We start from the raw sequence: 13,314 nt of genomic DNA, 5'->3' as shown, positions 1-13,314 counted from the left end.
TTCTGGTCTTAGATAAGATTCCTGCTGAACCTGTTGGGATTCCATCCCTCATCAGTTACCTCTAATTAAAACTCTAATTTCTTATGATTTCTAATAATCCATTGTATGTTAGTGTTTCCTCCTTCTGGAGAAACTTTGAAGGACCTGACCAAGGTTCATTCATCTCCCAAACCTCTATGGCCTGTTCTTTCAATAATATGTGTCCTGATGTTTCATTCTATGCTTCCTATTGTTTCATCTCTTTCACTTAGATTTAAAAAGTCTTGATTTGTTCCATCTATCTTGCTGTCTAGACCAAACTTGGAGTCTCCAATGGGTCTCCCTCTTGGAGCCACAGGTTAATGAATACATGAAATGTGCTTCAGGCATATTGTAGCAGAAAACTTCAGGTTATTTCTTTGACAAAGATATAAAAGGAACTGACACAAACAAATGGCTAAAACCACTTCCACGACTGGTAAGTGGCCAAAGGGTTACGAGCCAGTTTTCAAAAAAAGAAATACAAACTACCAACAACCATAAGGAAAAGTGCTCCAACTTTCTAATAACAAAATTCAATATAAAACAATTCTGGGGTTCCACCTCACATCCACCAATTTGGCAAAAATGATAAAAGATGGAAATATTGGAGGAGCAGAAAGAGGGCAGGCACAAGAATAAGTAGAACTGTGAATTGTCACCCCATACCCCAACTAGTACAATAACCTACTTCCAGTCTTTCCCCTCACTGGTTTACTCAATTGTCAATTTAATCTTCATAGAAGGATAAAATGAAGTATGTCACTCTCCGAATACACACACCTCCCACACTTCCATTCAATCAACTCCCACAGATCCCTATCTTCTCCAAAATCAAGTATAATGTCCTCTATATAGCATTCAAAGCCCTTCACAATTTGGACACCCCTTTTCTTTCTAGTCTTCTTACATCCTACTCACCCCCAGGTACTCTGGAATCCCATGACACTAGCTTCCTTGTTCTTCACACAAGACGTTCCATTTTCTGCTGGCTGTCCCCCTGCCTGAAATACTCTTCCCTCCTTCATCAATCACCATCTCTTGACTTCCCTGGCTTCTTTCAAAGCTCAGATAAAAATCCATCCTTCAATAAGCCTTTCCTGGTTCCCTTTCTTCCTAATACCTTCTATCTGTTGATAATCATACACATACATGCACATATATATATATATATACATATATATATATGTATTGTTACATATTATATATGTATGTAAACTTGTATATACAGGAGTGTATGTATGTATGGAATATTCAGTTTTCTCCCCCAGCAGACCCTGAGCTCCTTGAAAATAGGGACTGTTGGGGCAGCTAGGTGGCAAAGTGAATAGAGCACTGGCCCTGGAGTCAGAAGGACCTGAGTTCAAATGCGGCCACAGACACTTAACACAAAAACTAGCCCTGTGACCTTGGGCAAGTCACTTAACCCCAATTGCCCTCCAAAAAGCAAAAAAAAAAAAAAAGAAAGTAGGGACTGTGTTTTACCTTTGTATACTCAGAACTTAGTGCTATGCTTGGCACATATTAGTCCCAAAAATGTTTATTGATTGACTGACTGACCCATATATGTAAGGAGGATTTTGTTATCCTTTCTAGTTTAGTTTCTCAGGATCCATGGGTATGGCAATGTCTAGTTTCCAAGTGTTAGATAATAAATCCCAGAATAGCCCCAAGGATCCTAGATAGTAATTACTAGAATCATAATGGCAGACAGTCCTATTTTGACTGTGCCATGAGATAAGGGGTGACATAATGTGATATTTACTACGCTTGCACACAATGATGATATGGCTAAAGTTAAGTTAACCTATGAGCTTAATGTTGGCAAGATGCCTTTTTCGTCTGTCACTCTATAAAGCAAATGGACGCTGGTCAGTGAGGGGGGAAATCATGAGGAACTCATAGTGGGTAACCTCTTCAGTCTGATAGAAAGTAGTGGCACTTGTTCGACCTCCTGTTAAGTGAAGAGGTTACCCATAAAGAGGGTTAGGGTTGCTCTGGAGACCCCAAAATACCAACACGCCAGGTCCTGCTGAATGAATTCGACTCAAGTCTTCTCAACCAAAGAAAAGTAAAGCTTATTAAACGTTCACTTGTATTAGACACAAGAGTAAGCTTGTGCTAGGTCATTCTGTGGCACTCTCATACACATGGAGACAAGATGGGGTCTTATACAGAAGGTTGTGGGAAGAATCTAGGGGTTATCTAGGGGAGAAGTTTGGGGAGGGTCTTCAGCAGTCAGATGAGGTCAATGAGTGATTAAGGGTGGGAAGTTGCTAGAAGATACCTGGAGACTACAATGGTGGGCTAGGCAGTTCAAGAGTGAATTGATATTTTGATGGACTCAAAGGGTGGGAAGTCTAGTAACTGAGGTTTGGGCCCAGCCACATTGTAAGGCTTATGGCCTCATGCAAATGCCTCATCAAATAGTATGATTTAATCAGAGTTCAAAGAAGGTTCCTGGAGCCCATACCTCATCACCTGCTCTAATGTGTAAATAGTACCTGATGATAACCTAACACTCAAAAACCCTATCCCGAAAATATTCCACCTACTAGAGATAAAATAATGAACTGATCTGATTAAAAGTAATCCTATCTATAGCTTGCTGCCAAAATTGAATGTGTTTCACCAGGAAACAGAAGTGGAGGCAGTAGGCATAAGGAAGAAGTAAATTTGGGACTTAGAGAAAGATAGTATGGGAAGAAAAGACATTTTATTTTATTAGTGCAAAACACTATTGATGGGGTATAGTCTCTGGCAACCCCCTTGAGCTCTCCTTGAATCTTCCCATTACAGTAGATGAGGCATTTGCCTGAGGCCATATGCCTTTCATTGTGGCTCTGACTAAATCTCTATCCCTCCTTGGTCCAGCAACTTTTCCACCCTAGATCCTCCCAAAATATTTAACCCCAAATCTGTTACACCCTTGAACTGGCCTAGCCCACCATTTTCTATAGTCTCCAGGTAGCCTCTAGCAACTGCCTACCCTTAATCACTCTTTACTGGAGTCTGACCTTATTTGACTCCTCCCCTAGACAATCCCTAGATTCCTACCACAACCTTTTTTGTATATAAACTTTACTTTCTTTTGGCTAGGAGAAGACTTAATTCAGCAGGACTCAGCGTTTTGGTATTTTAGGGTCTTGAGCACCCCTAATCCTAGACCCCAGCACCCTTACCCTCTTCACTGTTATAGATTTACTGCCACTTTTAGTAACTATAACACCGCATACACACCAGAAAAATTCAAAGAAATAAATAGCTCAATATTGCCGCCATAGCGTTCCTGAACAACCTTCCATTTAACCTCGGTAACATATTAGAATGAAAAATGAAGAGTTAAACTTTTCCTGAAAAGAATCATGCATCTTCCTTTCGAATGAAATAAAATAAAAGACAATTGAGAAAATGGTCGCGCTGGCTGTGCAGGATTGTCTGCTTCTTCCAGTCCTATCAGAAGGGACCTGAGGCCCAGGGAGGGGCGGAGCCTCAACATTTCCCGCTGCCCCCTCGGGACTCCCTTTCGGTTTTCAAAGAGGTCCGCCAGTACCTTATATAAAGTTCTTTAGGCCGTGGTTTTGATTATCCGTTTTGGGTTCTTTCTACTTGATCTTTCGCCATGTCTGGTCGGGGCAAAGGTGGTAAAGGGCTAGGGAAAGGGGGTGCCAAGCGGCACAGGAAGGTGCTGCGGGATAACATCCAAGGCATCACCAAGCCTGCCATCCGCCGCTTGGCTCGGCGCGGGGGTGTGAAGCGCATCTCGGGGCTCATCTACGAGGAGACCCGTGGGGTGCTGAAGGTGTTCTTGGAGAATGTGATCCGTGACGCTGTTACTTACACGGAGCACGCCAAGAGAAAGACTGTCACGGCCATGGACGTGGTCTACGCGCTCAAGCGCCAGGGCCGCACTCTCTACGGCTTCGGCGGCTAAGCGCGCTTTCCTGTCCCATGCACACAGCTTCCCAAAGGCCCTTTTCAGGGCCACCCACATTCTCACTTAAAAGAGTTATTTCTTTTCTCGTAGCTTTTCCCAGTGGCTTTGGATCTCTAGATAGGTTGTGAGGAATTTTTTTTAATAACGTAATTACTTTCTTACTACCTACTTGCTAACGTGTCTTTCTTGCTGCAAAATAGACAAAGGCAGGAATGGATTTTCTCCAAGACCTTGGATGCTACTTTGTAAAATGCAAAGGCTCAATCAAATCAATTACATTTATCCTCAATGTTAACTGATCCGAATGATGAGGTATGGGCTCTTGGAGCCCCTTGAGGTACAGGCTCTGGGAACCCCGACCCCCCCCCCCCCCTTGAACTCTGATTAAATCATCTCGTTTGCTTGAGTCCATAAGCCTTACATAGTGGCTAGGCCCAAACTAGACTTCCCACCCTTGAGCCTATCAAAATATCAATCCACCCTTGAACTGACCTAGCCCACAACTGTCCTTAGTCTCCAGGTGGCCTCCAGCGACTCCCCACCTTTAATCACTCATTGACCTCATTAACTCCTGAAGACCGTCCCCAGATTCCTCCCCAGACCACCCCTAGATTTTTCCCACAACCTTCTGTATATAAGACCCTATCTTGTCTCCGTGTGTGTGAGAGCGCCATAGAATGACCTAGTACAAGCTTACTTTGTGTCCAATACAAGAGAACTTTTAGTAAACTTTACTTTTCTTTGGCTGAGAAGACTTGAGTTTAATTCATTTAGCAGGACCTGGCGTGTTGGTATTTTGGGGTCTCCATAACAAAGTGCTGTGGTACCCAGCAAAGTGGTGTGAAAATGCACTTGAGGAGAGAGTTCGGAGTTGGGCATAGAATTTGGGGGTCTCCTAACCCTCCTTATGGGTAACCTCTTCACAATAACTAAGGGGCTGGAAAAGGCGTATGTCCAGACAGGAACTGTATAGCCTATCTGGGGGCCACTAGTATCTGATGACTAATTGGAATGCAGCTCGCCATCTGCAGATGTTATTCCGGAAGAATTTTCATTTGCTGTAACTCCACTGCTCATATTTAACTGGTGGCTCTCTCTTCTCACTGCCAACACCCTAGTACTGACTCATGACCTTCCTGGACTATTGCAATTACCTCCAGGTAGGGAACACTGCCCCTTTTGCTCCAAAGCTCCTCACCACCACCTCCATTCCATTTTTTGCCATATTCCTATTCATTCAGGCACTCAGAATTTTACTTGCTGGTGGACAATAGGGAACCAGCGTTTGTTTTGTTTTGTAAACAAACTGTTTAGCACTCAACGCACCCTCTACCCTTTCCAACCTGATTTCATACTAAGTTTTACAAGTATGTCATATTTCATTTTTATACACCATTTCCTATCAACTCCAGGATGAAATATAAAATTGTATAGTATTCAAAGCCCCTCATAATCTAGTCCCATTCCCTCCACTTTTCTAGTCTTTTTGCATTTTACACCTCCCCCATCAAGCTACTCTTCAATCCAGTGACATTGGCCTCCTTGTTCGAACCAAACATTTCAACTTCCGTTTTATTGCTTTTTCGTTTTCTCTATTACTTACTATAGAATGCTTTCTCTCCTTAACTCTGCCTCCTGACTTTTTTCATGTCCAAGCTAAAATCTCACCTTTTACAAGGTAGAAGTGTTAACACGGTACATATGGGAGAGGGCCTCCCCATACTTCCCTCACACTCCCTGAAACCTCACATTGAGGCTTATTCACTTGACAACAGACCCTTTGGCTACACATGGAAATGAAGTCCCCAATTTTGCCTACTTCACTGGAGAAGAAGGAATGGGGGAGATTTTGAATCATGCAAAATTCTACAAGAATCTAGTACTGGGCTCTTGGAGGATCCCTGTCCCTCTCCCCCTGCCCCCAAACCCTTAACCCCACTGCTTCAGGTCAAAGCAGGAACCTATTCCCTTTGAAAAGTTGGAAACTGCTTCTCAGTTCTACCATTATCCTGCCCAGGCATCATGCCCTGGGAAAGGAGGAGTTAATCCCTATGGTTGGGTCAGGGTTCAAGAAACATAATTACTACCCAAAAGACTGTCAGTGCTTTTGCCCAAAATGCCTTTCAAGAATGGCATCTAAGAACACCTCTAGCATAGTGAAGGAGTTTGCTTTGCTGACTTCCAGGTAAAAGTCTCAGAATTCATGTTTGCTACACTTTCCTGATTCTTCCTGGCTCCTACTTCCTTCAGGTACCTTACAATATTGTCCTCTTCTTCTATCCAAATCCTTTGCTATGGTCAAGGACCAGCTCCAGTGCTACCAGTATCATGAATCCTTTGGATCAGAAGTGTCAAACTCAAATAGAAATGGGGACCACAAATCAATACATAAGTGTCTCTGAAGGCTGCACATTGATTTAGTTTTAAAATATAATATTGTTTATGTCTTACTTTTTATTTATTTTTTATGTATTTTCCAATTGCATTTAATTTTTTTTTTTATTTTTTTGCTTTTTGGAGGACAATTGGGGTTAAGTCACTTGCCCAAGGTGACACAGCTAGTTTGGCTGGTGCTCTATCCACTGCACCACCTAGCCACCCCACCAATTGTATTTTATTCTGATTGGAACTGCACTCAAGAATGTTGGGCCACATTTTGATACCTCTGCTTTGTGTTGTTCCAGCCCACATTCTGTTCTCCCTTCTCTGAACACTTGTAGCACTTGTTGCCAATGGTATACAACTCAGAACTCAGTGGTTCTCTATTGTAACATGTTGCTTCTCCTGACTTCCCAATTAGATTTTTAAATCCCTTGACAAAATAGAATGTTGTCCTATCCCACATTATAATATACCATTCATCACTAACCCTGTTTTGTACTGCTTCACAGGTGGAAGAGTATGACTTAGAAAAGGAAGTAGAACCCCTAAGAATTGAAAATGAAAGACAAAGAGAGCTCCAGATTTTCTGAATGCCTTCCATATGCAGAAAGTACAAGAAATACTTTAGATCTTGGATGGAAGACTTATGGGAAAATAGTGACATGAGTCACACAGGATGGAAAGGAATGTATGTGTGTGCATATGGTCAATTGTGTATTGAGGGAAGGAAGACTAAGATCTATCTGTATTTGGCAAATGTTACTCAAAGTAACAAAGTAAATGTGAGTTTTCTCTTTAGCACAGAACTGCATAATCTATGATAGAGATTTATTGACCAGCACAAAATAGTTTTTATTGCAATTAGTTTATAATATAGCAATTCTAGGGCGGCTAGGTGTCACAGTGAGTAAAGCGCTGGCCCCAGAGTCAGGAGGTCCTGAGTTCGGTTCTGGCCTCAGACACTTAACACCCACACACACAAAAAAAAACTAGCCCTGTAACCTTGGGCAAGTTACTTAATCCCAACCACCCTCGAAAAGGCAAATAATAATAATAATATAGCAATTCCTCTATCATTAATTAATTAATTAACTTGGAACTCCCACTTCAGTTTATTGAGTATTGTTTATGCAATGAACTGAAGAAAACTTTCTTCATAAGCAATGGCTCAGATATTTCTATATATCCACATCTCCAGACTCTTAAGATTAACTGAATATTAATGTCACCAGTTTTACAATTTATTAACACTACAGGTAATAATAGCATGGAGATCGCAAGTAATTATTTATAGTGTTTTGATTGTGAAAAAGATCAAAGCTGGAATCACTTCTACCTATCACTGTAACTACAGATGAGCTCTCCTAACTTCGTGAAATAGTTTTACTATTAGGTTCACTCTAGATACCCACCAGTCTCTTCTCAAGAATTACCTTTAGCCCCTTCACAAGATAAAGGCTTGTCCATTCCTACTAGACAAGTTCTATCACTGTATGTGTGCTAGTAAGCAAATGAGGCGTTGTGGAGTGCTGCTACCTTGTGGCTTATGCAGAAATTGCACTCAGTAGGTATTAATTCTAATTTTCTTCAAAAAGGGACCTGGACCTCATCTGCCCACCATCTCTAGTGCCAAAGTGAAACAGGAGCAAGACAGGAGGAAAACTCCATCTTTATATCAATAATGGCCCTAAAAATGTGATAATTGTAAACTTTATGTTGTTTGATGTTATAGTTATAATAATAGGACTCCAATATGGAGTCACTTAAGCTAAAGCATTCTAATGTCCATAAAGTATATAGGCAAAGCCTTGTACTTTTTCACTGTTCTGACCCATGTTGACCCTGTGTCATGAAGATAATACTTGAAGCTTCTAATTGGACATTAAGAGGAAGACTGCTGCATCCTAGTTTTAAATGACAGCATCATGAAGAAAAATTGAAAAACTTTAGAACTCTAATCAATGGAGTTTCAAATAGAGTATTGAAGATGGAAGAGGGTACCTACATCCTGCTAAAGGAGTGAAGGCTTAAATACAAAATGAGACCTGAATTTTTTAATTTAGCTTACATGAGAATTCTTTTTTTTTTTTTTTTTTGCCTTTTGGAGGGCAGTTGTGGTTAAGTAACTTGCCCAAGGTTACACAGCTAGTTTTTGTGTTTGGGTGTTGTGTCTGAGGCAGAACCGAACTCCGGTCCTCCTGACCAGCACTTTGCTCACTGTGCCACCTAGCCGCCCTGGGAATTTATTTTTACTGAATTATATGTTTTGTTATGAAGTTTTCCTTTTCACTTGCTAAGGGGGGAGGGGCAATAGGAAAGAAAAGATAAATATTTGTAAAAATTAATACATTTTAAAGAGATAGTTAATGAAAGATTCTCCAGCTTGATAAGAAATGTTGCAATATTTAAAAAGAAAACCTCAGGAACAAAATTAATACAGAATTGTAAGCTGAATCTGCAACAGACACAATAGAAGAAATACAATATAATATATTGAGAAGCAGAGGTAGGATTTTATCTGACTCTGATTCCAAATCCAAAACCCATCATTCTGCCCACCAAAGGAGAAAGTGAAAATGTGTTTGCAAAGGACAATCCTCTAATCTTTATGCCCTTCAGGGACACCCTAGATACCTGAAAATGGAGTGAAGAAAAAGCATGGGACTATCACCCCCTGTCATACAGCATCCCTGCCTGACCCTGAGAAACTCCCTCACTCACAGAGGATTGAAAGACTAGGGACTGGGGCAAAGTGGCTAGGTAATAGAGATTCTCCATAAGGCACCTGACGTCTAGGGTGCCTCAACCGTCCCCATGTCCAGATGACAGAGCATAGCTCTGTCTCTACCTACCACAAGATGGAACTGGTGGGGTGGTGATGGGAACAGCACCTGTTTTAGATAGGCTGGACTGATTTCCCTTTATGGAGACTGGGAATCCATCCTTGCAACAGAATAGATTAGCCTTTTTAACCACTGGTCTGGCTTCCTTAACACTTGAGGCATAAAAGTTTCCAACTATGGGTAGTTGATACTCCAGAGGTTTAGTGGGGTTTCCACTACCCTACAGGGCCCAGAACAACATTCCATCTGTCTGATTTTAAGCAAACATCTTAAAAAGTAGAGCTTCTTTCATTCCTTGAACAGTGGCAACATAAATATTTTTAGAAGCCTTCCATTTGGTGGTTCACCTGGAATTTCAGCGAAGTTAAAAACAAGGAGGCACTTTCTGATAACCCTGAAAAACTTAACATGTGGATGACAGAAGTTGAGTCAAACTATCCTAAGATGTTTGGGAAAATGTCAGAGAAGTGAGGAAGAAGCCAACCCTTCTGGGCCAGTAACAACAGGATAACTTTTGGAAGCCATTGGCACTGAGATTTGAAAACAATAAAATCCATGTCATTGAAAATATATATTGTATGTTATTAATATTCTATAGATGCTAAACAATAAAAATATGAAGGCCCTCAGAGGAAATACATGAAGGCACAGAATTTCAGAATAACATAAAGATTATGCTCTGACCTGGCCCCACTCAGAGCAAGAAAAACTAAAGAGAAGGATCCCTCTTCTCTACTGCTATTGGCTCGAGTTCCCAACCTCTACTTGGGTTTCTCCCCATTGTTAGGAGCTGCCTATCCATTCAAACAAACATTCAAACATCCCCCACCTCCAACACTTGAGGAGTGTGAAAGTGAAAACTGATGCCCCACTTTATTTTGTATTCCTTTTTTTTTTAAGCAATAGGGGTTAAGTAACTTGCTCAAGGTTACACAGTTATTTCTGGGTGTGTTGCTAAGTATCTGAGCCCGGATTTGAACCCCAGGTCATCCCAACACTGGAGCCGGTGTTCTTACTCGCTGAGCCACCTGGCCACCCCTATTTTGTATTCTTTATTGGGAATTATTGTATTATTTATTGAGAATCACTGGAATCAGTACTTATGGATTAGAGTTATATTTAATTGTACAGGCCTTAGTATTAAAGTTTTTAAGAGTTTAACTTCCCCAATTTCTCTAAGCTACATTCTGGACTCAATCTATCTTACCCCAGAAAAGAGGAGGGAGAATGAGTTGATATGGTCATAAGATGTTCTCCCTGGTCATGAGTCTGGCACCAGACCACTCTGGTGTAGGGAGCTGTCTAACACAGGGTCTTCCAGAAGATGTCAATCAGCTCTGGGTTTCCCCCATTGTGATGGGTCCTGGAGTCCCCCTTGTGTGAATCAGGCCAAATGTAAGCCCACCCTTACCTCTTATGTAGGCCAATTACTGTCTTAGTTTAGTTTTCATTGGAGATTTTTATCTTTTCAACTATGTAAAAATGGCAGGTATCCCTGGCCCCTGAAAGTTTTAGCATCTCATTTTATTGGCAATTGCTAGTCTTACTAATAATTTGATCATGCTCAGAATATTGTGCCTCAGATTCATATGTGACAGTAGCATAATATCCCCAATCCCTGTGGTTCCCAGTTATCAACTCCCTGAGAAAATGGTCTAAAGCAGGGGTGGGAAACTGGTGGCTTTAGCATTCAAACTTTAATTACATTCTTTAATGGTGCATTAAGCAGTAAATAACCCAATTGTGTTACATAGTTTTCCTATATAATGAAAAGCATGCACATACTTGAAGCATTATAGACTTGTTTCTACACAGTTTGAAGCCATCATGATCACATACTCAATAATTCTGCAGCAATTATATCAAACTCTGGCCACTACTAACTAAGTACAATGTGTTCTTGTAGTTTTTTAACCTGTTATCAAATTGTTTCCAAGCTACCACACAGGCTTGACATTTAAGTGCAAACTGATTTCCAATGAATGATCAGATCCATGTGCATACCCTTGTCTGCATTATATACACATCACCAAATTAATCCTCTCATTTCCCTTGTTACCCTGCGATCATACCTCATTGCCTTATCATCATGATAAATATGTTACAAACAACACAAATTTCAGGCTTTTTGTAAGCCATGATTGCTGGATATTCACATTATAAATCATCTTGAAACCTTTGTGGACCATCACAACCATTCTATGAAAACAAACCTTATATTGTCTCTCATTGAAATATTAAGGCTATTTTCAGATTTAAACTTCTCTTCCACTTATGCTACTATTCTTTTATCCATCAGATTTTCAAATGAACTTATTAACACTGGTCAGCCATGCAGTAGAGTTTCTGTGAGCCTGTAGCCAGTATGCTAGTGGCAAACAAAATGATATATGCAATTGAACTTTAAATAAGCATCAATATGGTGCACTTTATTAGCTAATAAAAAGAAAATATTTTATATTGTAACTAGTCCTTCCTTTTTGTCAATTAGTTAATGATTAAAAACAACCAAAAAATGTATTTTCATCTCTCAGCGAATGAGCTTATAAAATTATCCTAGCACTTCCCCACACACACATATTTGTGTGAGCAAGCATTTTTACTTTATTCTTCTTTTAAATCAAAATACAGAAATAAACTCATTGCAGAACAGGATTTAAGAATATGTTTGCCTGGGATTGAGTCAAATGTTACAAATCATTGTTCAAGTAAAAAAGTCCAACATCAAATTAAGTTTATATATGATTATTATATTATGTTAAATGACTTCCAAATTATGACTTATTTAAATTAAAATGATATTTATATTCAATAAAATGTGTGAGAAAAAGAAATTTTAAATGAAGTTTTGTACATAATAGCATATGAGGTCTTCTTTTAATTCTTACAGAATGTCTCGTAAAATATTTGTAATTATTTTATGATTAGAGTTTATGATTTTCTATTTAGAATTTTCATATAAATCATTTTATAACAAAATGTTAGTTTATATTTTACAATATAATTATACAATATAAATTGTATATATGATATATGATATATTATATATATGTATTTATACATAATATAAACTTTTGGGGGGCAAATGTTATCATTGTAGTTATTGGAAATAATTAATGAATAGATATAAAAGAATATTTATCAGTCGTATATTAAATTAACCATTGGGGTTCACAACATATTTTGTGTTGAAAGGGACTCTTAGAACAAAAAACACTGGCAACCACTGCAAAGAACCACCTCAGTTTCTTAGGGAATAAACTTGAAACTAGCTCCTAAATAGCACTGGTGCTCTCATGCTCTTGTCCAGATGCAGTAAGAGTGCCAGATGAACCTGCCTATCAGCTACCATTGTGCCAGGAACCTGAAGGTTGTAATGGTAATGTAATTTGAATTTGGAGATCCCTCTATATTGGCAAGGTAACAGATACTTAGCACTTAGTAACTAATCAAGCCTCTGTTAAAGAAACAGAAGGTATGAACCCCTGTTGCTGCTCTAACAGGAAGGGGTTGGCTGAAACAGGAAGGAACTTAATGCCTGTGTGTATAAGGAGAAGCCCCTGCTGGGTCAGACAGATCTTCTTGGATCAAGTTTCCTGGAGGCAGAAGCTGCTGCCTCCCAGGGGGCTGAAGGGGAAAGGTTCCCCCAAGGCTGGAGAGAATGATTTCGATTTTGGGAATCTGGGTGAAGTGATTTTGATTCTGGGAACCAGCTGGAGCTTCTGCTGAGTAGCTGCTGAGTCCAAGGGCCAGTCAGAGCTTCCAAAGATGTCCAAGGGCCAACTTGCTGATTGTGATGCTGGTACTTTGCATGAGCCTGTTTGTGGCTTTGTTAAGTCTCAACTTCCCAGGAACAGAAACTGTGAAGAATTTAAGATGGACTGGTGTAGCAGCAAGCACCCCAATCGTCCTCAGGGTTGCTTCCACCACAGGTTCTTGGATCTGCTTTGTTAAAGGAAAGCAACTCAAAATGGGTTAACAAGCTTACTTTAATCAGTCAGATGTATATCAGTTACCTTGTTCAGGGGAAAAGGTCAGCACCCCGAACTTCAAAGTATACAGGCAGAATTATTAAGACAGAAACAGATCAAGTAGACAGCTTTCCAAACTGTCCAGCCATTACATCCATACCCA

At 40.0% G+C, this 13,314-nt stretch overlaps 1 protein-coding gene across 1 annotated transcript; it reads left to right on the top strand.

Moving 5' to 3' along the window:
• Positions 1-3,547: 3,547 nt before the first annotated feature.
• LOC138142157 (histone H4) lies at positions 3,548-4,307 on the top strand. The gene has a single exon (XM_069063134.1). It carries the CDS (start codon positions 3,641-3,643, stop codon positions 3,950-3,952), a length of 312 nt encoding a protein of 103 aa, XP_068919235.1. The 5' UTR covers positions 3,548-3,640; the 3' UTR covers positions 3,953-4,307.
• The last annotated feature ends 9,007 nt before the right edge of the window (positions 4,308-13,314 follow it).

Source organism: Petaurus breviceps, unplaced genomic scaffold (assembly GCF_028583685.1).
Source record: "Petaurus breviceps papuanus isolate PSGF00001 unplaced genomic scaffold, PetGlider_PUasm1.0 90537, whole genome shotgun sequence".
Taxonomy (NCBI): Eukaryota; Metazoa; Chordata; class Mammalia; order Diprotodontia; family Petauridae; genus Petaurus; species Petaurus breviceps.
This window is presented reverse-complemented; position numbering and strand designations above follow the sequence as displayed.